Here is a 21,224-nt window from a genome sequence, read left to right on the forward strand (position 1 = left end):
TTAAAAAAAATTTCCACTTTCAAGAATGGTACTATCAATTTGACTATTGACTTCTGGAGTTTAATTATATATTCATGAAGCTCACAAGGTTCATTATTAAAAAAAAAAAAAAAAAAAACAAACATTTAATTGCTTGTAATAATTTTTCACTATCCAGGAAAAATAGAAATAACTCAACAATTTCAATAGTGTAATTTTGGGATATTGATTTGCGGTCTATCCGTAGGCTGGATTACCAGCTTCATTAATCATTCAATCAACTGGAGAATTTCCCGTTTCATATCAGATCAACAGAGCAGAACAGAAGAAAATAAAAAATACAATGCTCTCATTTTGTTCTAAAGCCTGAAACAAAAACCTGTGTACAAGGAATGTGGAAAAAAAGAAAAAAAAATGCAACCAGCTTTATTTACAAACATTTCACCTAATTACACCCTCTCCTCCCAAAACATAATAATAATAAGTAAACTGTGGTTTACATTATCTGCTTTACGTCAAAGATGAAGTATATGTTGAAAGCTCAAGCTCTAAAGTCTTAGTTATCAGCTATAATGCCAATTGTATGTGAGACCAAAAATAGAAGTACCTGGGATGAGAACTCCCCGATGCCTGAATAGGTCTTTCGAGTAAATGAATAAAAAACGTAATCAAACCAAACCAGACTGTCCCTTGTTCATATTTGCCACCACTTTCGATTCTCCATTGCCTTAACGAGCTCATTTGCCATTGACGCAAAGTCTTCAGCACCATTTTGCAATTCTGCAGTGCGTCTGCTAATTCTCTGGTGCATGGATTAAAAGCCATCTTAGAAGCCATTCAAGACCATCAGTGAGCATTTAACGGACATAGAAGAACAGACTAAGATGCATTTACTAAGTTTTGAATGGAAATGTAACAAATATAGCCTACAGAGAGTCTCTATATAAGGCAGTACAATTTTAATATATAATTTGTTCAGTATATGCTTCATGGATAACGATAATATAGTACAAGGGAAAACTCAAATTTACATAATTGATAGGATTATCATATTTTCTCTCATCATCATCGATCAGCAAAATGTAGGTAGAATAGCTGCGAAACTAGATGTTCATGAGTAGCTCTAACAAAGTAAATGTGGTTGTCTCTATTATATAAAAATACTAGTAAGTTCTACAATAATCCTAATTATCGTACCTCCAGTTTTTCCTGTCTCTCTACAAGCTTGTTTCTTGCATGTGCAGCAACTGATGAGGCATCCTGAAAGCAATTACCACATCAAATAAGGTAATCTATTGAAGCAGATATTACTATGGAGAATAGAAGCTGATTACTAAAACTATCTGTGACATTACCCCAGCTTTTCTATATTGAGCTATAATTTCTTCGGGTGTCCTAAGTCTGGGTTTTATATCATCAGCCTTGCCTAGTAACTGTTCCCTTTCTGTAACCTTTTCTGTAGTTGTGAAAATCATATTGTTAATAATCAATACGTTAACATATACATTTAATATCGAAAAGTATAAACTACCTTTCTTTGTCTTTTTCACTTCCTGTGATGAAGTTTCCATGACTAGAGGAGATTCATCTATCTCAATATCATCTGCACTTACAGGAAAGAGTTCAGTGAGACAATTAACTAAGAGAAAACAATGTGGTGAAGATAGAAATGGAATATAACCTATATCAAGTTCCACAGCTTCCTGAGTATCTTTAATAACTGGAGATGAGTCTGAGAAAGGAGACTTTGAGAAAATGCCCTCTAGATGACTAAAATTAGATTGAGGTGTTGGAGTAATTTCTGTAGTCTGTTCTATTTTCCCTTGTTTTAAGCCTTTGACAATACCACCTAGAATACCAGGTTTAGTACCCTGTGACAAAGCATATAAGCTTCAGCAAAGAAACAAGAAAGAAAAAAGAAGGGAAAGAAATATAATACATATATCTGAAACAGTAAAAACTTGCGCCATTAATTTGAACCTGCTTTTTCTTCTGATTTGAAGACATACTGATAGCAGCATCAGCAGCAGCAGCAAGGACCTTATCATGAAGACAAGGAAAAGTGTCCAGTACCCTAGAAAAGCACTGCAGTTAGATTCGAATTTATGCTATAATACTTTTGTTATAGCATTTGAGCATTGGCTAAACATGGATTAAGATACCTGAGACCATTTTCACTAGAAGGTAGCGAGATGAAGGCCAACTCACAGCCATTTGCCTGCAGAATCCTCACAATGAGAAAAAAACCATCTAATTGAAGCATCCAGAGTATCCAGCAACTAACAATTTCAAAAATCATAAACAAATGATACCAAAGAAATCTGCTCATTGTCAGAACTCATCATCTTCTCCATGTTTGCTTTGTAGTTCCACCTAAGAATTGACATTAAGGAGCTTTCTTTAACCAGTTTAAGATCTGGAAAAGATCTGCAGAGACAGGTATCACTAATATCAAAAGAAGTTGACAATAGTATGCTAGCATGGTGTGTTTTCAAAAAACAGGAAAAAAAAAAAATTCAGTTGAGAGGGTAATTTATGCTACATAGTCAAGATTCTTTTATTAATTATCTTATGCTTACTACCTGATTTCAATCACACCAGTCTGAAACAACAAGAATAGTCCAGAAACTTTGCCATCTTTTTTAAATGCTGAAGTCCAACAGCAAGGCTTCACATGTTTCACTTTAAAAATGGACTTATTGCTTCCCTAAACAATAATTAAAACATTTAGCTTGTGAACAGAGTTTGCTGTTGGAATGATAAAAAAAAAGGCAACAGAGCTACCTGAATCACATTCTTTGTTGAGTACAAACGCATTGAATCCTCACAAGAAAGCAAAATGAGTGAATCCATTAGTGCTTCCCTGGTGAGTGCAATAGCTGAAGAGGATTGATGTTTGCCGCTATCTGAGCCAATCCCAGTTGAAGAAGTTTTACCCATAGTTTGATTCTTGTTGGTACCCAAATCCTTGCTAGCCTCCTCTGGATGCTTTCCATTGGTGGAGCCAGAGGCTGAAGTATTATCCACTGTGATAAATAAAATAATGTTTCCAGAGTTCAAGAATTAGCAACCACAGCCAGAGATTAGGTAAGGAAAATGTCTTCCTATTGGTTTCTAATTTCACATTATACTTGCCTATAACAGACATGGAAATTGCAATTGATTTCTTCTTTGGGCGCCATTGATAGTAGCTGATTGTACCACCGCTCCCACTGTTAATAATGTTAAGAACTGCATCTTTGGTTAAGAAAAACATGAGTTCCTCTGCAGGGTTCACTAGAACATTAGGTTCTGAATGCTTTGGACCTTTTACAAGGTCACCAGTTTCACAATTTATCGAAGTCACTGAAATTATGGGGGAACTGGAGCTAGATACACAGTCTGTGAAGAATAGAACTGATAATGAACTCATGTCTAGGACCGCCACCTGAAGCATAAATATCAAATCCATCTGAACAAGAAAGCTAAAAGTATGGAATGATAGCCTAAGTTGGCACAAAAGAGTTCGAAGACAAAGAACAAATGAAAAGACATGATACTCACCCTGCCACATTCAAAAGTCACAGCAAGTTTAGCTCCAGAATTTGTAAACGCTAGCACATGAATTGGTGAATTAAGAAGAGAAAGAACAGCTCTACAATGGGGTCGTCCTTTCACTTTTGGTAAATTGTGAACTATAAGGCAAATAGATATGTAAGATTGAGAAAGTAAAGGGTCTAAAACGAGTCAAAAAAAGCCAAGATAAATGTAAGACAGCGATCAAGTGCTAATTTTTGCAGTGAATGGACATGCAGTATTTTCATTGTCACTTAGATGAACTGATTAAATCATTGTGAAGTAATGTTGCTTGTCTACTATCTGTATTGAAATTACAGTCTGGATACATGGAAATAAATGAAGCACAAGATTGCAAATCGTGGTTTACTTAACCACCAATCATATTCTCTTGTTTCCAAGAGCTCCTTGGTTGACAATAACAAAAATCTAAGTTAATAATACTTTACTTTTTTTTTTTTTTTTTTTTTTGAACTGTTATATATTTAGTCTTAATTCAATATTTTCATACACAAGCTTCGTTCTTTGCATAGAATCTTTTTAAAGAGAGGATGCTATAAAGTCGACCACTTGGATTCTCAGCCGTCTAACAATTTTCTCCAGTTCAAACTAAAACAGTGAATTCTGAAATTTTCACATCAGCTATGATAATAGAATATCTGCAATGCAAGTCTTCTGTTTGAAAAATTTACCAATATACTTGAGAGAACAAGTATTCTATTTAATTGATCAGGATCGAGAATGCAAAATTACGCCCAAACCAAACTTGAACCTCCAAAATTTCCATGTGCTATAAAAGATAATGAATTGTAACAAAAGCAAATTGGTTGCTTGTCCTCTGTATTACCTTCACATTTACTCTCCGTCACAAAGTGCAAACTTTTCTCATCTGAGCTGCCATCGAGGTTATAAATTTGAACCTACATGTCAATATCATATGACAAGGTCATAAAATACTTGATAGGGAAATGTGGTGGAGAGAGAAAAAAGGGGGTGGGGGCACTGGAGAAACATTTCTCACCAGTCCATGTTCATTGCCAACAGCTAAATTTAAGGTGAGGGAACAAAAGTCCAAACTTGATACTGGAGCATTAAAGCCTACAACTTCTACACCTTCCACCTGCCAATCATATAAGGTTACTAATTGCACAGTCAAAGTAGCAGCTGATTAAACTTTGGTGAAGGAACCTGACGGTCTACCTTGCCTTCTAGAATGCAAATAAGTGATAGGACATTATATGAGGCATTCCAAACTCGCACAGATCCATCTTGATAACCTGCTATATAGACTCTTTCAACACCAGTATGTTCAGTAGAAGACAAATGAGCAGGCACACCCCCAGTCAAGAGCCAGTTTGTATCGACAGTCTGGGCATCTGTAGTGCCTTGTTTTTTAACTGAGGCTATCTGAGCATTGCAGGTGAAACAATATAATCATATCAAAATCACACAGCACTGAATGATATCAATTAAAAGTAAAAACATTTATTTAGGAGCTAATACCTCAGACAGAAATTTTGATGAATTTGCACCCATGGCCAATGCAGATAGTTTTGACACAGTTATGGGTGGATTACCCATAGGTACAACTGAAGGAAAATTCACAGCTAAGACAGATGATTTCCTCTCTTGCTGAGATAGCAAGGCAGACAAGCTAGTATCATCACAAAGATGCACTTGTCCTGGATTTGTGAGTACAAAAAGAGCTGGTTTGTTATTACCCCCTGTTAACCCAGCATGTGGTAACAAAATCATGTCAGCGAAAGACCCAGTAAGTGTGAGGTCAGCACGAGCTGTACACCTTAATGTCTCCATCCTAGGGGACCATTCTAGAGTCAGAACCTGCAGCAACCAGATCATGTATTACAGCAACTGCTTAAGTTTAATCAATAAAAAAGAAACGAAAAATATTTCAAACACCAATTCAACAATGCAAAAGCTACATTACTTGGATGACAATTACGCAGAAAAGCAAATATTAGTAAAACCAGTTAACACATAATATGTCATTTTTCATTATGTAGACCATTAAATGATCCAAACTCCAATTCTTGGAATGACAGAGAATTCCATATGAAACTTTCTGTGAAAGTTGGACCTGCATAATTTGTTAACATATTCTATTTTACCTGTTTCTTTCTATGTAAATAAGGCTTTCCTCTTTCATGGTACACATGATCTCCTAATTGAAAACATTATATTATTAAAAACATCCCCAAGAGAAGGATAGTTCCAATGTGCTGGCTGGGTTCTTTTCAGGAGAGCAAAGGTGTTAGTATTACCATCAGGATTGTTATGGCAAAATGATGAGCCACAAACCAACCTTTTAGACGTTATTTATACAGTTTCCAGCTGTTATAGCTTCATGAATTGCTTTGATTTTACTATCGATGAATTTTACTTTATGATTTATATCAATGCAGAAAAGCCCTTAATTTGCAACCTAAAGCTGTTATATGATCAATGAAAGTGGCTTAATGGTTGAAAATTTTTAAAACTTATGTGTTCAGAGGAACTAGGTGGATTAGAGCAAGCTGCCAGAAAAAAAGATAGAATGAGATGTCCAGTGGCCTAGGAAGTAGGAACAATACTCTTTTTCAATAATACTTAATGTCTGTCTAACAACCAAAAAGACCAAAATTTTCAAACAAAATTCACCTAGAGTTCTATGTCAAATAATTAGAAATGAAAACCTCTTTCACTTAACTCATTAACTGCTCATCAGTTAACTACAATCCGAAAGTGAAATGACAGATAACTCTGTGTTTGGAATATATTGTTATGTTTTTTTTTTTTTTTTTTTATTTTTTTTATTTTTACTTTAACAAAATAATGCTACAATGGCTAAACCCAACCTGCAAAAGATCCTTCATTGGAAAATAGCATCCAAGGTATTCTCTATCCTTGAGAGCCATATTGCCTTTGCCAATACCACTAATTGTTTGTTAAGGCATGCATTTGACTCTTTTAAGATTTTCACAAGACAAAAAGGAGATGGCAACAAACAGACAAATGGTAGTGTACCAAACAATAAAAAGTGCTGAATAACTTTGGAATAACTCACCGTTAGAACTTCTTCAGATCCTATTCCGTCACCACCATAGATGAAGAGTTGACCATCACAACCATTACTGGATCTATTGCTTGCAGACCAGTGTAAAACTATAACAGGTAGTCTCCTCTCAGCAGGTGATAATTGCAGCTTAACGACATTGCCGCTCAAGGATTCATTTTGTTGACCTTTACCAGAGGAAGCAGTTGATGTTTTCCAAAACAAGATATCTCCATCTACATATCCAATAGCAAGAATGGACCCATTGGACGATGCCCAGCAAAGAGCAGTTATCTCTTTCTCTTGTAAGTGATTATAAAACATATTGTCTTGTGGATCAGCATCAAGCCCATTTTGGGAATCAGCATTCCCATCCTTCAACTGGAGATCCTTACCACCTCCAACAAAAAGAACCCGACCTTCAGAAACATCCCAGAGAATTATCAGTCCATTCTCATATGCAATCAGCACCCTGCAAAAGAATTATAGTGTCAAATATCAAGTAGTGTTAAACAGAAAAACCTATATATTTTTACACTGTGATAAGCATAATCTGATTATTCAATATCTAACTAATTGACAATTTTGCAATAAAACAAGTTAAACAAAATGAAAGGCTAGATCTCCATTTGGAAAGCAGCAAAGGATATTCATTGATTTTTATGCACAAAGGCATGGTGACTCATTTTTTGTACAGGCATTCAGGTTAGCATCCTTGAGCCTTATAAAATTAGCACTAGTAGTATGCATGTCGTTTCTTTCTTGTGATTAATTCCCTACAGTTCCCGTGTCACTTTAGGCACTTTGAAATGTCAGCAAGTCCAGAATGGCCTTTAGTGGGGTGGAGGATATCAAATTGTTTACCTCAAACTTAAATTGAAGACACAGAATTTAGTTTTCAGCACTCATACAACTGCAAATAGAATATCTTCATGCGAGAAACACAACAGCCACAATTATAATTACAGAAGAAAGATGGCAAAGAAAGAGTGAGAGCAAAGGTTTTTTCCATCAAAACACCTCATTACTAAGAGACCATTGTTCCACTAGAACTAAATTGTCAGAAATAGAAATTGGTCATTACATTGCCAAAATGTTTGCATCACTATTAGCGATTATATAATGAGAGATTTGTTAAGAACAAGAAGAAATGTTACTTCGTGCATGGTTCCTTTTCATGCATATTCAGACAAATAAATAATATAACAAACTAAAGAACCATAGTCTGAATTATGCAAAATGATCAATATGGTTACTAATTATAATATTCCAAGTTAATAAGTCACAACTAATATACAAAAGACCGGAAAAAAAAAAAAAAAAAAAAAAAGGAAACAGGAAAGGTAATCAAGCGAAATTGATGAAGAAGCCAGGACTTTAATCTGACTTCCAAAAGGTAGAATGCCAACGAGACCATATGAGAAATTGTGTCACACCTATTTCCAGAAGAACAAGGTTGAGGAAGAACTCCAACAACTGGTTGGTGATCAGGTGATGGAAACCCAGCTGCTTCTGTGAAATATTGAAATAAAGTAAAGTATAAGCTGTAGCGAAATATACCAGCCATGAAGCTAAAAAGCTAAAAGTTCAATATAATTTGATCTCAACACAATGTGAAAAATGAGTAGTTGCCAAGACAGGATTTCTTACTACAACTATGTTAGAATTAGCACTCAATGGAAGAAAAGAAAAAATGTAAGTTTTCTGGTTAGAAGCCTCTTCTAAAATGTATATGTGATCCAGAAATCTAGGCCAGACATATTATATGTGTTTTCATCATGAGATGAATAGTTTATGCCATTCTAAATGTAAGAACAATTTCCAAAAACATGTTGATAGAAATATGTTATATTCATTCTCATAGCAAATGTAGATCATCCTTGTGCATATATGATCAAATAGTGACCCATAATGAGAAAATATTTATTGAAACGGGATGCACAAAAACAAAGTACAAGGGAAAGAAGCCAGCAAAAAAAATACATGAGAATATAAAACATGTAAAAATATAAGAGAAAAGTAACAATTCATTTTGGTAAACATATAACCCAAAAACACAATGTGAAAAAAGAATGCCAAGAGAAAAGGCAAATCAGCAATTGAGATAAGAAATTACCATTTAAATGGTTTGAAGATATGCTATATGGCAACCGTAAAAGTTTACCATCTTCAACATCATACTTCAGCACTGACATCAAACCATATTCATCTCCAATATACCTGTGCGAAATACAAATACAGGGCAGCACTCATCAAGCAATACTTCCATTTCCAACCAAGGAGCAGCAAATTAAACGCACACTTGATGTAATACTTGATATTTAGTCAATGCTATACATGAGGTAGGTGCTGCTGATTATAGAAAATGCAGTTATATTGGATTCCCATTGTAAGCAACATGCTAGGCATCTGTTCTCCAGATTCCAAACCTGCCACAGTTAGCCATACATTTTAATTACTGCACAAACTATTTCCACTTTTAAGTTGATACCCAATTTTTCCAGGCATCAAGACCTTAAAAAATAACACCAATTAAAGAAAAATGGTGAAGATGAAGCAGAAACTGCACAGCTGGTAAAGGAAAAGTACCTCAATATCATTCTCATTTGAAATGGTGACTAAAAAACCCTTGTTTTGCAGAAACTGCCAAAAGATACTAAGCATGAATTCAGAATTTCCAGTTAAAAACAGACAGAACATTTTTTTAATAAATTACAAAAATAAAGGGAACAAGAACAACCTCTATGCTCTTAAAAGGCAATTGCTTTGGGGATATGAGAAGAGCTTCAATTCTATCACCACCAATCACTTTAATTCTCCCGTCCCTACAAACGAACAGTGGAAAACAATCGAAATTCATGTAAGTCAAGTGTATTCTACAAGTTTGATGTGCAAATAAAGAAAGAGACGATTTAACTCACAGTGTTCCAATTGCCAACAAGCGCTGAATGGAGTCAAAAGCAAGAAGGGACGCCGTAGACGGGATACCATAGTGAACAGCGACTTGCAAATCCAAGTCCGTCGATGCCAAATTGCCACGTTGCACATCGAGCTGACTCAAAAGAAAGTAGAAGAAGATAAAAACAATATTTTTCCTTTGGACGATACTAATGACTAATAAGCACTGGTTTGTACTAGTACTGCAAATTTGTCGACTTCTTTTTAAACAAGAGAAATGAAACCCTAATCCAAGTCATAATCAAATAAAAAGCGATTATGTTTATACCTCCTGGCGGTGGTGGTGGTGGTGCACAGCCTTCTGTATCAATCGCTTCGCGGCAATCATGGCGACCCAGGACGATGAGCAAAATGCGAATTTGAATTGGTTTTATTTGAAATTTTTTTAAAAAAAAGAATTGTAATATAAAAATTGAAAGAAGTTAATTGCTTCTTCGTTGTAGTGATTATACCGATGCTACATTGCTTGACCAGCGCTGCTCTACCAGTCAATGGGACAAGCATTCCATAGCTTTCCGGCACTTCTTTTTTAATTGGTATATTTGTTAGATACTTAGTCTACCTCATAGGGATTGTAGCTCAGGTGGTTGAGTGTATTCTGAACATGCGAAAGATATGGAGATCGATATCTCGCTTGGCTGCTTCTCAGTTTCAATATATAAGTTTTTTCATTAAAAAAAATGTGAAAAAATCTAGGATTTATGCAGGTAATAGAAAATATCAAATACGACATATATATTAGTGTTAATCATTTTCTAATTATAGTATTTTTATAAATAAAAATATAACAAACAATGTATATAAAATCAAGATTTTAAAAGTATAATTTTTTTAATTAAAAAAATTCATATATTAACCAAATTAGATGAACTGATTGCATTCCTCCACCCTTTAATTAGTCAAAGGAAAGCAAATCCAAGTGTGATTGGCCTTTTAAGCGGTTTAAGGAGAGCAGATCCGAGTGTTATCGGAAAGGAGGAAATAAAATCAAGTTTAATTCATGTTGCAGAGTGAAATTAAATCATGCAGTTATAATTAAAATAAAAACAGCTAAATATATAATTTCACTTTTAAATTTTACAAATTTGATTATATGATATTCAGAATTTTGTGCATGGGCACTTCAGCTTATAAATTTTGATAACATTACATATTTTTTTATACTGATAATAATATTTTGATAAATAGTTAGCATATTTTCTAGACAATAATAGTATATTTTTTAACTATGTAATAAGTGTTTTCAATATTGAATTGTCTAAGATAATTTTATTTTCCATTTCATTTGTCTTCTTAAAAAAATCGTACAAAATGGATCGAACTTGTGTTTTTACAAGTGTTATTTTTTTTATAATATTCGGTAATATAACGTATGAATTAATTTTTAAATATTAAAATAATATTTTATAAAAAATTAATTTATGCATCATTTAATTTTTAATTTTTAATATCGTATAAAAAAACTACCCCAACTAACCAGAAAAATGCTACTAAAGAAAAAAAAAAATTATCAAAATAATTAATTTTAATTGTCAAAAAAAAACCTATAATTGAGCGCTTAAATTTAAAAAATATTTACAACCAAGTAGACACCATTGAGTTGGCCACCAGAATGATTTAAGGAAGCGGGGTCCACTTTTTGGTCTAATCAAATGTCCACATGGACAAAATCTTTTCGGCGAATAAGTGATCACCCGTATAAATAATTGAGGCGGTTTGCAACACCAATTTTCGTAAACACGAGAATATAAATTCAATCGTTATCATCAGGAAGAGAAAAAACAACTCTACGCTGTTCAGCTCTGGAGGATTAAACCAAGGAGTACTAAAAAAAACCTCACTCCCCACCCTATCACGTGACCTGTACATTAAATTTCTAAAAGTACAATATTGCCCATTCATCTATCCCTCGTGTTCTTTCCTTTTCTGTATCACTCCACCTTAATTCAACAATTTAACATGTTGTGAATAAAAATTAAAAACTTAAATCACATTTCCAATTACAAAAGAAACCAAAACATCAAAGTATATAAGTTTTCGAATTCTCACTCTTCCAATACCAAAATTTTATACTACTGTAAAACTTATTTGATTTTGTCAATTTCTTATTTTAGATATTAAAGATTTGATCGAAAATTTATGGTAATTTATAGTAAAATCTTCATGATGGACTTTCCCAATTTTCTTTGATTGCGATGCATTGGGGTTTATCAAACCTAACGGGTAAGGTAAATGTCAGTTAAACATTTAGCGGGAAGCTTTGACCAGAGGCCGGTTCGACGCGATATTATATTTTTATTATTATTACAGTTTTGTTTATGCCGGGCATGAATCTGTGTGCCGTTCTTATCCTGTAACAATCACATCTCACCATGACTTTTCAGTTGGAAGTTTCTTTCCTTTTTTAATTCGTCGTTACATCTTAATGATCCAATTCAATAAAACTACTGTCTGCCTTTCTTCTTCCATTAAACTCTGCACATTGGGTCTTTGTAAATAAACCCTAAAGCAATCATCCCCGATCTTCAATCATGACAATCCACTCTTCTAAAAATCGAGGTTTTCCCCCTTTTCATTTCCATAATGTTCATCGCTAATTATCGATTTTAAACTTCGAGTATGCTTTTGCTTTATATTCAATTTCCTCGTTAAGGAGGAATGATCCTTTGATTATTTAATTGTTTGGTACTGGGTATGTGTTATTGAAACGATGAATTTACCGTTTGTGTTAATCAAGCTTAAGTTTGAAAAGCTTAGAAGTGAAACTTGAAGGCCTGTGGCTGCTTCTTTCTTGTGATAGGTGTGAATATTATTATGGTAGAGATAAAGATCTGTGGATGTGAAATTAAATGTTGTGGAAGCTTTTTAGGCTTAGGATTGTATAGATGCTCGCAATTAGTTTGAGAGAATCTGCAAAGCTAGCTCAAAATACGGATAAAAAGATAGTTAACACGCTTTAATCAATTGTATGAATGTCTTTGGAAGGGGCATTAACGAGATGTTTCAATTCTATGGAGATAAGGATATTTTTTAAAATCCCTTTTTTTACCGTTCAAAAATTTTCTGCTGAGGAATTACTTGCTTCTATTTATTAGGTTTGTTGCACAGTATGTACGTTTAAAAAGACTTAACATTTTTCCTTTTTGTTACTACTTCATTTTTGTTCTTGATGCTCTTTTAATTATCCTGGAACTCCTCTTTATCGTATCCTGTTCTTTTTATTAACTTTGTGATTGAATTTTGCACATGATTGGAAGTAAGATTCTCTTGTTGTCCATTAAGTATGTGTGTCATTTTTTTCGCAGCTGATCTTGAAGAAAGTGCAAAGAGTTCTTATTTTAACTTGCCACCGTTAGATGTTTCCGTTGCATTTCCTCAAGCAACTCCAGCATCCATATTTCCTCCTTGCAGTAAGAACATAGATAATTAGATATGTATTTTTAATGTAATACGATAATCTTGGGCTTTAATAACATGCTAACATTCTGTAGTTTCCATAAGCAATTCATGCATCAATAGAGCACTGGATTGATTTCAGTTTTTCTACACGAATTATCTCGCCACTGAGTCTAAATCTGATACAATTCTGTAACAATTACTTTTAAAGAGAATTCATGCTATTTTGCTCGCTTATTTTTAAATTTGTCTTGAAAAAATGCAGCATCCGACTATTTCCAATTTTCTGACCTCCTGACTTCCGAGGAGCATGCTGTTAGAATGAAAGTAAGAGAATGTATGGAAAAGGAAGTAGCTCCTATAATGGCAGAGGTATGTTTCGAACAATACCCCCAAATTTTCATTAGCAATATGAGTCGCTAAGTTCTTTTGTGTATGTGACAGCTAAGGTGTTGTATTGTTATTTCATTTTGATTATCGTTTATGGATTACATGGAGATATTTTCAGAAATAAAGCAATTGTTATGTAATTTATATTTTCCTTAGTACTGGGAGAAGGCAAGTTTTCCCTTTCATGTTATTCCCAAGCTTGGTTCCCTGCGCATTGCTGGTGGCACAATCAAGGTATCTTTTCATATTTTGCTTTTTTTAGTTCTATGTCTATATATATAGTTTTGTTTCTTCCCAAAGGTGGAAACCACATGGAATTGGATGATTAAACAGTTCTCAATCCCAGGGTTACGGTTGTCCTGGTATGTCGCTCGCTGGAAGTGCTATTGCTACAGCAGAAGTTGCTAGAGTTGATGCGAGCTGTTCTACCTTCATTTTGGTGCATTCATCTCTGGCAATGCTCACCATAGGTGAAATTGAGATTGCATTTTCCTCGCTTCTTGTTATCATCATAGTTTCTTGGATTTTGTTTCCAGTGACAGTGTTCCTCTTAAATCAAAATGCTGATAAAATATTACCTGATCTAAGTTCTCTGAACTGTCAATATCAGCACTTTGTGGATCAGAGGTCCAAAAGCAGAAATATTTACCTTCTCTGGCTCAGTTAAGTACTATAGCTTGTTGGGTAAGTGGCTTCCTTTGGCTTATGGGTAGTGTTTGTATTTGGTATTTGTTTTTGGTACATTCAACTTACATAGGTATGCTTTCCTTCTTCTTAAGGCTTTGACTGAGCCTGACTATGGAAGTGATGCAAGCGCCTTGAAAACTACAGCGAACAAGGTTTGAGCTATTGATTTTATATGTCTTTACCTTTTCAAATACTTATTTTGTATTCTTTTCTATAGCGTAGAATTTCATGCTACTATAGTGTTGAATTTCATGCTACATGTTTTTCTCCCTTTTGTATTGGGATGATCAGGTGGAAGGAGGTTGGGTACTTGAAGGCCAAAAGCGCTGGATAGGAAACAGTACCTTTGCAGATTTGTTGGTTATATTTGCTAGGAATACCTCAACAAATCAGATCAATGGGTATGTCAGTTACTATACCAAAGTGTGTCCTATGATTAGCATGACAATTATTTGTTGATATTATGCCTATGTCTGGGCTCTATTTCACTTAATTGGCTTAAAGATTCGCAGGAAACCAAAGTCGTTATAGATGTGCAGTAATTAAATCAGATATGAATGCATGTTCACCAAAGAATGTCAGTGGATGTATGCAGATGCCTGATTTTTCACATGTAGATTCCAAATTGTGTCTTTTGGACACTACATATCTGTGCAAATAAACTACACTTTGTCCTTGTCCATGACATTCTTTGACTTCCTTTTGATGAATGCATATGCACTATAACATAATAAAAATTATATGAGGTGCAGGTACAAGTTAATAAAATGTATCCTAGTTAAGATTACTAGGTCTTTAGGGATACCTAGATTGGCTGCTATATGAGTAGTGACTTGCGGAGGCCCACTATCCACATGCATTTTTTTGTGCTGTTACAGGATATGAATAATATGAATAAAGGCTAGTATGGTTTAGCTGTTCATACTAGCTGACAACTGATAGTTGATAAAAGCTGGTGGCTGGTGAACATTGGTGTTTAGTAAAATTTTGGTATTAGTTGTTATTAAAATGTAAATAACCATTAAGGGTGTAGTCGTTTTTATATAATATGTTGTCTAATATATATATATATATATATATATATATATATATATTTATTCTTAAGGTGAAAAATTAATTTTTAATTTAATGTGCTATACAAATAAAAAATATTAATTAATTATTTTTTAAAAATAATATTCAATAGAAATTTATTGATCTTTATATAAATATAATGATAAAAAATATTAATTTGAAAAAGAATAAGTTTATTAGTAATTATTTTTATGAGGTTAAGGAAGTTCAAATATATTATAAATGTAAATCAGCTACCAGCTAATATAAAAAAGTTTCGAAATGTAAATGATGAAATTAACAGCTAATTGGGACTATCAACTTTCTGCCACTGATCTAAATCATTACAAAACACCTAAAACCTAATTGTTAGGTATGAATTGGCTATCTTCTGCATCAATCAGCTGAACCAAGTATCCTCTAATTAATGCTAATGGATAAAGATCTCTTGTTTCCCAAACCTTGTGTCTCTATTTAGCCTGTAAATGAGTATGCTAACTGAACTCTTGGTGTCAGCTTGATAAATATAGTGCCAGTTGTGCTTGGTTCAAAGCCGATTTTAGCTGATATCTGGCAATCCGAGCTTGTCTTGAACGAGCTTGCTGACTTTTCAAGGAATTGATACTGTAAAAACTGAGAATTTATGGTGGCTCGGAATATGTAAAATAACTTTTGTTTCTAGTCTCTAGGTTTGATATGTTGAGGCCATGTAGTTTTATTTGCTATGTAAGTTAGGCCATTTATAGTGCTACTCCATATGCCGGGATTATAATTCCATATTTTGTTGTTGTCCTCCTTTTGCTTTTGTTTGCAGAACAGTACAATGAACAATTCTCATCTTTGTTGGCAGTATTCTTTACATAAGTTACTTTTGCTATTTGTTTCAGATTTATTGTAAAGAAGGATGCCCCAGGATTAACAGTTACAAAAATAGAAAATAAAATTGGCTTGAGAATCGTCCAGAATGGAGATATTTTGTTGAAACGAGTTTTTGTCCCTGATGAAGACAGGTTACCTGGTGTCAACTCCTTTCAAGATACAAGTAAGGTACAACTGATATGATTTCTTACTTTGATTGCGGCCTTAATTTTTTATGTATTTTTTGCATTTTTTTGGTCTATCATCAAATTCCTAGTTGGCAATAAGGCTGTAAACGAATCAATCTCAATCGAGCATTTTGAAGCTCGAGCTCGTTTATGTTTGCTTGAGTTCGACCTCGAATTTAGGCTCGATAAAAATTCTAGTTTAGGCCTGTATTTGGGCTGATTCAGAGCTCGAGCTCGATAATAGCTAATCAATCTTATTACTATTTTTAATAATTATTTTATTATCCATAAATATTACTAATAAATAAGAAATACCATAATTACAATACTATTAGAACTATTTGTTATAATAAATATTTTATATATATATATATATATATATATATATATATATATATATATATAAGTATATTTTATGTGATTATAATACCAATTATCATAGTTGTAACTGGTATTCTAATATATAATTATATTAGAATAATATTTATAATTGTAATGCTAGTTATCATTATCAATACAAAAGAAAGCTATTTCCTTATCTATGTAGTTTTGGCATAAGAACATGTTTTCTTTTTTAGAATATTATCAACAATAAAATCATAATTTCATCTCGTTGTATTTTTGTAACCACTAACTTAAAATCATATCATAATTTAGCAATTTTTTAATACAATAATTTTTGAAATGGTTATTAATAAAATAGAATAAGTAGAAATAAATTCGTAAACGAGCTCCTTCACTAGCCTATTAAATGAGCAAGGTCATGAGTCTAATAAATGAACCTATTAAATGAGCTCGTTCACGAGTTTGTTCGCTAGTCTTATGAATGAGACAGCTCACAAGACTTATCAAGCCGAACTACCTCATGTTCAAGATTGATTCATTTATTAAATGAGTCTAAAATTTTTTTGAGTTCAGTTCATTTATTAATTGAACTCAAACTGAGCCCCGCTTTTATTGAACTGAGCCTCGAATCATTTGTGAATAGCTTGATTTATTTAGAGCCCTAGTTGGAATAATCCACTTATGTGCTGTTTATGTTGAAGGAATGGAGAACTTTTTAAAGTTTTTACAATTGCAAATCCGCACACTTGTCATTTGCCTGAATAGAATGCAATGCAATTTAGCCAAATGGCTACCAAGCTTGCTTGCTGTGTAGGAAAGATGCCACCATTGATGCTTCTTCAACTTTCATTTCAAAACTACAATGTCAATCTGGCATTAATAACACATTCGACCAGATGAACCTCTAATACCATCATATTTATATCACATAAATGATCTTATTATGACTCAATAGCGGCTCCTGCCATCATATTCACATCACCCAAATGATACTATTGAGATTCAAACCACCCAAGTTCGCGTGGAAATTTTAATCTCTCCTCTACTATCGGCCTGTAACGAAAGTAGGCATAACTTGGAAATTGCTTTGCCTTCAAAATGTCACCCAGCATTGCATTTGACATGGCTCCTGCATACATTTTTAAGATGGATTTGTGTAAGTCCTCTGTGGCACTTGTCTTGTATATGGTTTGCTCTTTAGATAAAGAAAAAAAAAAAAAAAATCAAATTCTCATAATCAAGCTTGAATGGTCAGTTTGGTGAACTATGTACTAATGGTGAAACATGATATGCTTATGTTGTAAGAAGTTTTGAATTATTGTTATTTGGGGAAAGTGTCAGCACTTCTCTGATTACTGATATTCAAACCAGGTTCTAGCTGTTTCACGTGTAATGGTTGCCTGGCAGCCTATTGGCATATCAATGGGAATCTATGACATGTGTCACAGGTATTATGGTATGTCCATAGCTCTGTTGCATTTCACTTTAGTGTTCATTCTCTGAGCATCCTTTTCTTCATTTTAACTGATTTACAGGTATCTAAAAGAGAGGAAACAGTTTGGAGCACCGTTGGCTGCTTTCCAAATAAACCAACAGAAACTAGTTCACATGCTTGGCAACGTTCAAGCAATGATACTCGTAGGGTGGCGCCTTTGCAAGCTGTATGAAAAGGGTAAAATGACTCCTGGACATGCAAGCATGGCAAAGGTATGATCTAATATACAGAATGTTGCAGTAAATTTACTCTTTTATTGTCTATTTGTCATGATATTGTTTTTATCTTTAGGCATGGATCACTTTGAGAGCAAGGGAGACAGCTTCTATTGGACGAGAGTTGCTTGGTGGCAATGGAATATTGTCTGATTTTCTAGTTGCCAAGGTTTTCATGCTCTCTTCTTTCTTGAAACATTAATTCTTATTTATTAGACATGATAAATTGGTGAGATTAGTATGATCTGCATATAAAAGGGAAAAGAACTTGCCTCATAGTTTACGAGATCTGTGTTTTATACTTAGTTCCATAAATGTTCAGCAACAAACCTAATTGACTGCCTCTTTGTTAGCACGAGGCTGATGCTTTGTTCTATCCATATTCACAAACTTAACATTTTTGTTTATCACGGTAATGTCGCAGGCATTCTGTGATTTGGAACCCATCTACACATATGAAGGCACATATGACATAAACACTTTGGTAACTGGTAGAGAAGTCACCGGGATTGCCAGTTTTAAGCCAGCAGCAGTGAGCAAGCAAAGCCGCCTCTGAATTACAAACAAGGTTCTGCTTTTGTGCTACAAAGGTCTTTTGCCATTCAAGAAAGCAACTTAATGATCCATAAAAAGGGAAATCATAGAATAGAATATTACAATATAGAACATGACATGTGAAATAAGTTAACGAAATTCTGCTCATGGCCTTGGTTTGGAATTACCAGCTAGGGGACCTAAAAGAATTGATTTCTAGAACTTTGGATTATATTCATGGCAGGAAATTGTAGCTGGTTCAGAGTTAATAGATATACTGGAATTCGCTAATTTTTTATAGCTCGTTGAACTAAGGTAGCTCTATCTGAATACAGAGTTAGTTGACTGAATTGATGGCTTCGGATAAGAACTGGTTCTGCGAACCAATAATTTGGTTTGGTGCGTAATTGAAACTACTGTTGATTTCAGTTCAGTTCTGCCGAGTAGGTACCAGTCTGATTTTAGTTTGAATCAGACCGATGGGTGGCTTTAACATACACGAGACGGACCTCTTCCATCTTCTATAACCTTTTTTTTTTTTTAATTTTTTATTTATAGCGAAGGTGGCGTTAGGGTCGAGTACAGACTATAAGCACAGGACAAGCACACGCTACTAATTTATCTATAAGGTAACCGTTAGCCTCTAATCAAACCTCTGTTAATTTATCTGTAAGGTAACCGTTAACCTCTAATCAAACCTCAATGGCTTTACCCACGAGCTCGAAAAATATCAACATTATGAAGACAACGAAGCTTCACTGACCATTGTTGCTACCCTATCTCTCTCGAACATATTGCAATTTCATTGTCAACATCTGTGACGTTGCCTTTGTAAACCCAAATTTCTAATTCTAAGATGAAGTTGAGTTGCTGCACTCAAAAACTTCACATTCTGTACTGGATTCAGTATCTCCACCACTTTAGTCACCGTATTTGTTCTCAATAGATCCGCTGTCGCCACCAGCGACTCCATCGCCGAACCAATCGTCGATTTATATGATACTTCGTCTTCTTCCCACCTCCCCCTCCCTTGCCGTCTCGCCAAATCCAGCAACGGCGGCGACGCTACACTCTCGTGAATTCTCGCTAACTCATCTGTCAATATTCTCTCACTCGCTGTAGTCTCCTCATTTAACCTACTCATCCGTTGACTCTGATCTTCAGATAAATCGTTGACCGAACCATTAACTATTTGGAAAGTCAGTGCCGGTTTGAAACCGGCGATCCAGAGAAGGGTACGCTGAAATGGAGTGAACCAAGGCGGAGAAAAGACAAGAAAGACATTTCGTTGAGCCATCCGAGACTTCTCTTCATAGTACTGTTCATAATGAGATAGAACTCTGGCAATAAGATCTTTTAGATCCTCATCGCGAGATTCGTGATAATGTTGCTCAACAGAAAGAAGTTCGTCGAGATAGTGCTCCTGCCGTACAAGCCATCCTTCAAAAAATTCCTCGAACGACCCAGCATTGGCGTCACCTCTTCCTTTTCCTGATCCGTGAGGCATAAAATTACCAGAAGAACCAGCCGGTAAAAAGAAGAGAAGCCGAAAAGAAAGGAAGATAAATGATCTGGTATGTGTGACCTTGCTCCGCTCTGTTATTATATAGTGAATGGTTTTTCTTTTTCTTTTTTTAAAGAAAAGAAACAAATTGAAACTTCGTAGTTAAGGAATACAAAAAGAACTCTGAATGGTGTTGGAAAAAAAATATCTAAAATATTTTTTCATGAATTGATTCCATGTATCCAATTCTTTCATATACTAGGTATAGAGAAGTCGGATTTTATCATGATACTTAAATTATCTACCTTAGCACGCAAGTAAAGGATAAAAGGAGTCGGTCAAGTGGAAGTTAGAAGTAGACAAGGAAGGTAGAGATTCTTGTAGAAAAACCATTATCCCTAGGAAAGACAGTTATTAAACACCGAGTCAAGAACGGTGGAGTTTGTTTGAAATGTAGACTGTGGTTAGGAAATGGATATTATTTTTTTTATCAACAGCGGTTAGGGTTTGGTCTCCAAATAACAGCGTGGCAGTAGCGCCACGTCTCGGAACTGCAAAATGGCTCAAGAATAGAAAGCCAAGTTGAACTGGGAAACGTCAGTTTTGTTTCTTTCTTATTTTATTTTCTGTGGAATTGCAAAATGGCTCAAAAAAAATAAGTCAAGTTGGGTTGGAAGACGTCAGTTTTTTTTGTTTGTTTCGTTCTTATCTTACGTGGCATTAAAGTTTCCATTACGAGGAAGTAAGGAATACCTAGTAGCTGATATCCAACTTCAATTATTGGCCGAGTACCAGAAGTTTCTAGATATTAGCTACAAAGAATTAGTGGACCGCAAGTTTAAACATGCCAATCACTTGCTTGCGGCGGCAAGGAAATTGATAATAGCACTTGCCCAGGAAGCATTAGATATAAAACCATTTTTAGCTGTATTCAAAATGACCTTAACCCCTCAGGAATCCCAAAATGATATTTTTATTAAAATTGTATCCTAATTTCAATTTGGTCAAAACTCAA

At 34.4% G+C, this 21,224-nt stretch overlaps 3 protein-coding genes across 6 annotated transcripts; 1 reads left to right on the top strand and 2 right to left on the bottom strand.

Annotated features, from left to right (window-relative positions):
• Nucleotides 1-261: 261 nt before the first annotated feature.
• On the bottom strand, nt 262-10,163 carry LOC105646578 (uncharacterized). Of its 3 annotated transcripts, none has more exons than XM_012232446.4 (24): nt 9,813-10,163; nt 9,508-9,638; nt 9,327-9,411; nt 9,176-9,229; nt 8,924-9,015; nt 8,703-8,806; nt 8,023-8,098; nt 6,599-7,058; nt 5,038-5,376; nt 4,735-4,941; nt 4,556-4,654; nt 4,382-4,454; nt 3,523-3,653; nt 3,115-3,406; nt 2,764-3,005; nt 2,562-2,686; nt 2,292-2,406; nt 2,142-2,197; nt 1,960-2,053; nt 1,661-1,850; nt 1,511-1,582; nt 1,335-1,435; nt 1,177-1,239; nt 262-781 (listed from the first exon to the last, which is right to left on the bottom strand). In XM_012232446.4, the coding sequence occupies exons 1-24, from the start codon at nt 9,870-9,872 to the stop codon at nt 674-676; spliced, it is 3,369 nt and encodes a 1,122-aa protein (XP_012087836.1). In that variant the 5' UTR covers nt 9,873-10,163; the 3' UTR covers nt 262-673. The 3 variants fall into 3 exon arrangements, with proteins under 3 accessions (XP_012087836.1, XP_037491450.1, XP_037491449.1); XM_037635522.2 differs by having other exon boundaries at nt 8,901-9,015; nt 9,176-9,242; nt 9,813-10,162; XM_037635521.2 differs by lacking the exon at nt 9,813-10,163 and having other exon boundaries at nt 9,176-9,242; nt 9,508-9,543.
• A 1,590-nt stretch (nt 10,164-11,753) lies between these two features.
• ACX4 (acyl-CoA oxidase 4) lies at nt 11,754-18,943 on the top strand. Of its 2 annotated transcripts, none has more exons than XM_020684328.3 (13): nt 11,754-11,772; nt 12,850-12,954; nt 13,206-13,312; nt 13,487-13,564; nt 13,677-13,800; nt 13,941-14,014; nt 14,110-14,169; nt 14,309-14,418; nt 15,958-16,117; nt 17,833-17,909; nt 17,997-18,168; nt 18,248-18,340; nt 18,596-18,943. In XM_020684328.3, exons 3-13 carry the CDS (start codon nt 13,262-13,264, stop codon nt 18,725-18,727), a joined length of 1,131 nt encoding a protein of 376 aa, XP_020539987.1. In that variant the 5' UTR covers nt 11,754-11,772; nt 12,850-12,954; nt 13,206-13,261; the 3' UTR covers nt 18,728-18,943. The 2 variants fall into 2 exon arrangements, with proteins under 2 accessions (XP_020539987.1, XP_012087835.1); XM_012232445.4 differs by lacking the exon at nt 11,754-11,772 and adding an exon at nt 11,929-12,103.
• Nucleotides 18,944-19,217: 274 nt separating this feature from the next.
• On the bottom strand, nt 19,218-20,362 carry LOC105646576 (protein RESPONSE TO ABA AND SALT 1). The gene has a single exon (XM_012232444.4). It carries the CDS (start codon nt 20,210-20,212, stop codon nt 19,514-19,516), a length of 699 nt encoding a protein of 232 aa, XP_012087834.1. The 5' UTR covers nt 20,213-20,362; the 3' UTR covers nt 19,218-19,513.
• Between the last annotated feature and the right edge of the window lie 862 nt (nt 20,363-21,224).

This window comes from Jatropha curcas, chromosome 2, assembly GCF_041381405.1.
Source record: "Jatropha curcas cultivar XTBG-Jc1 chromosome 2, XTBG_Jcur_1.0, whole genome shotgun sequence".
Classification (NCBI taxonomy): Eukaryota; Viridiplantae; Streptophyta; class Magnoliopsida; order Malpighiales; family Euphorbiaceae; genus Jatropha; species Jatropha curcas.

Coding starts and splice junctions, on each gene's coding strand:
- LOC105646578 (XM_012232446.4), bottom strand. CDS start 9,872: ATGATTGCCGCGAAGCGATTGATACAGAAGGCTGTGCACCACCACCAC. Junction 2,687..2,763: donor CAACAAAGAATGTGATTCAG/GTAGCTCTGTTG, acceptor ATTATTGTTTAG/GGAAGCAATAAGTCCATTTT. Junction 2,198..2,291: donor ACAATGAGCAGATTTCTTTG/GTATCATTTGTT, acceptor AGGATTCTGCAG/GCAAATGGCTGTGAGTTGGC.
- LOC105646576 (XM_012232444.4), bottom strand. CDS start 20,212: ATGCCTCACGGATCAGGAAAAGGAAGAGGTGACGCCAATGCTGGGTCG.
- ACX4 (XM_012232445.4), top strand. CDS start 12,076: ATGACAATCCACTCTTCTAAAAATCGAG. Junction 13,565..13,676: donor TTGCTGGTGGCACAATCAAG/GTATCTTTTCAT, acceptor TCTCAATCCCAG/GGTTACGGTTGTCCTGGTAT. Junction 18,169..18,247: donor GACATGCAAGCATGGCAAAG/GTATGATCTAAT, acceptor TTTTATCTTTAG/GCATGGATCACTTTGAGAGC.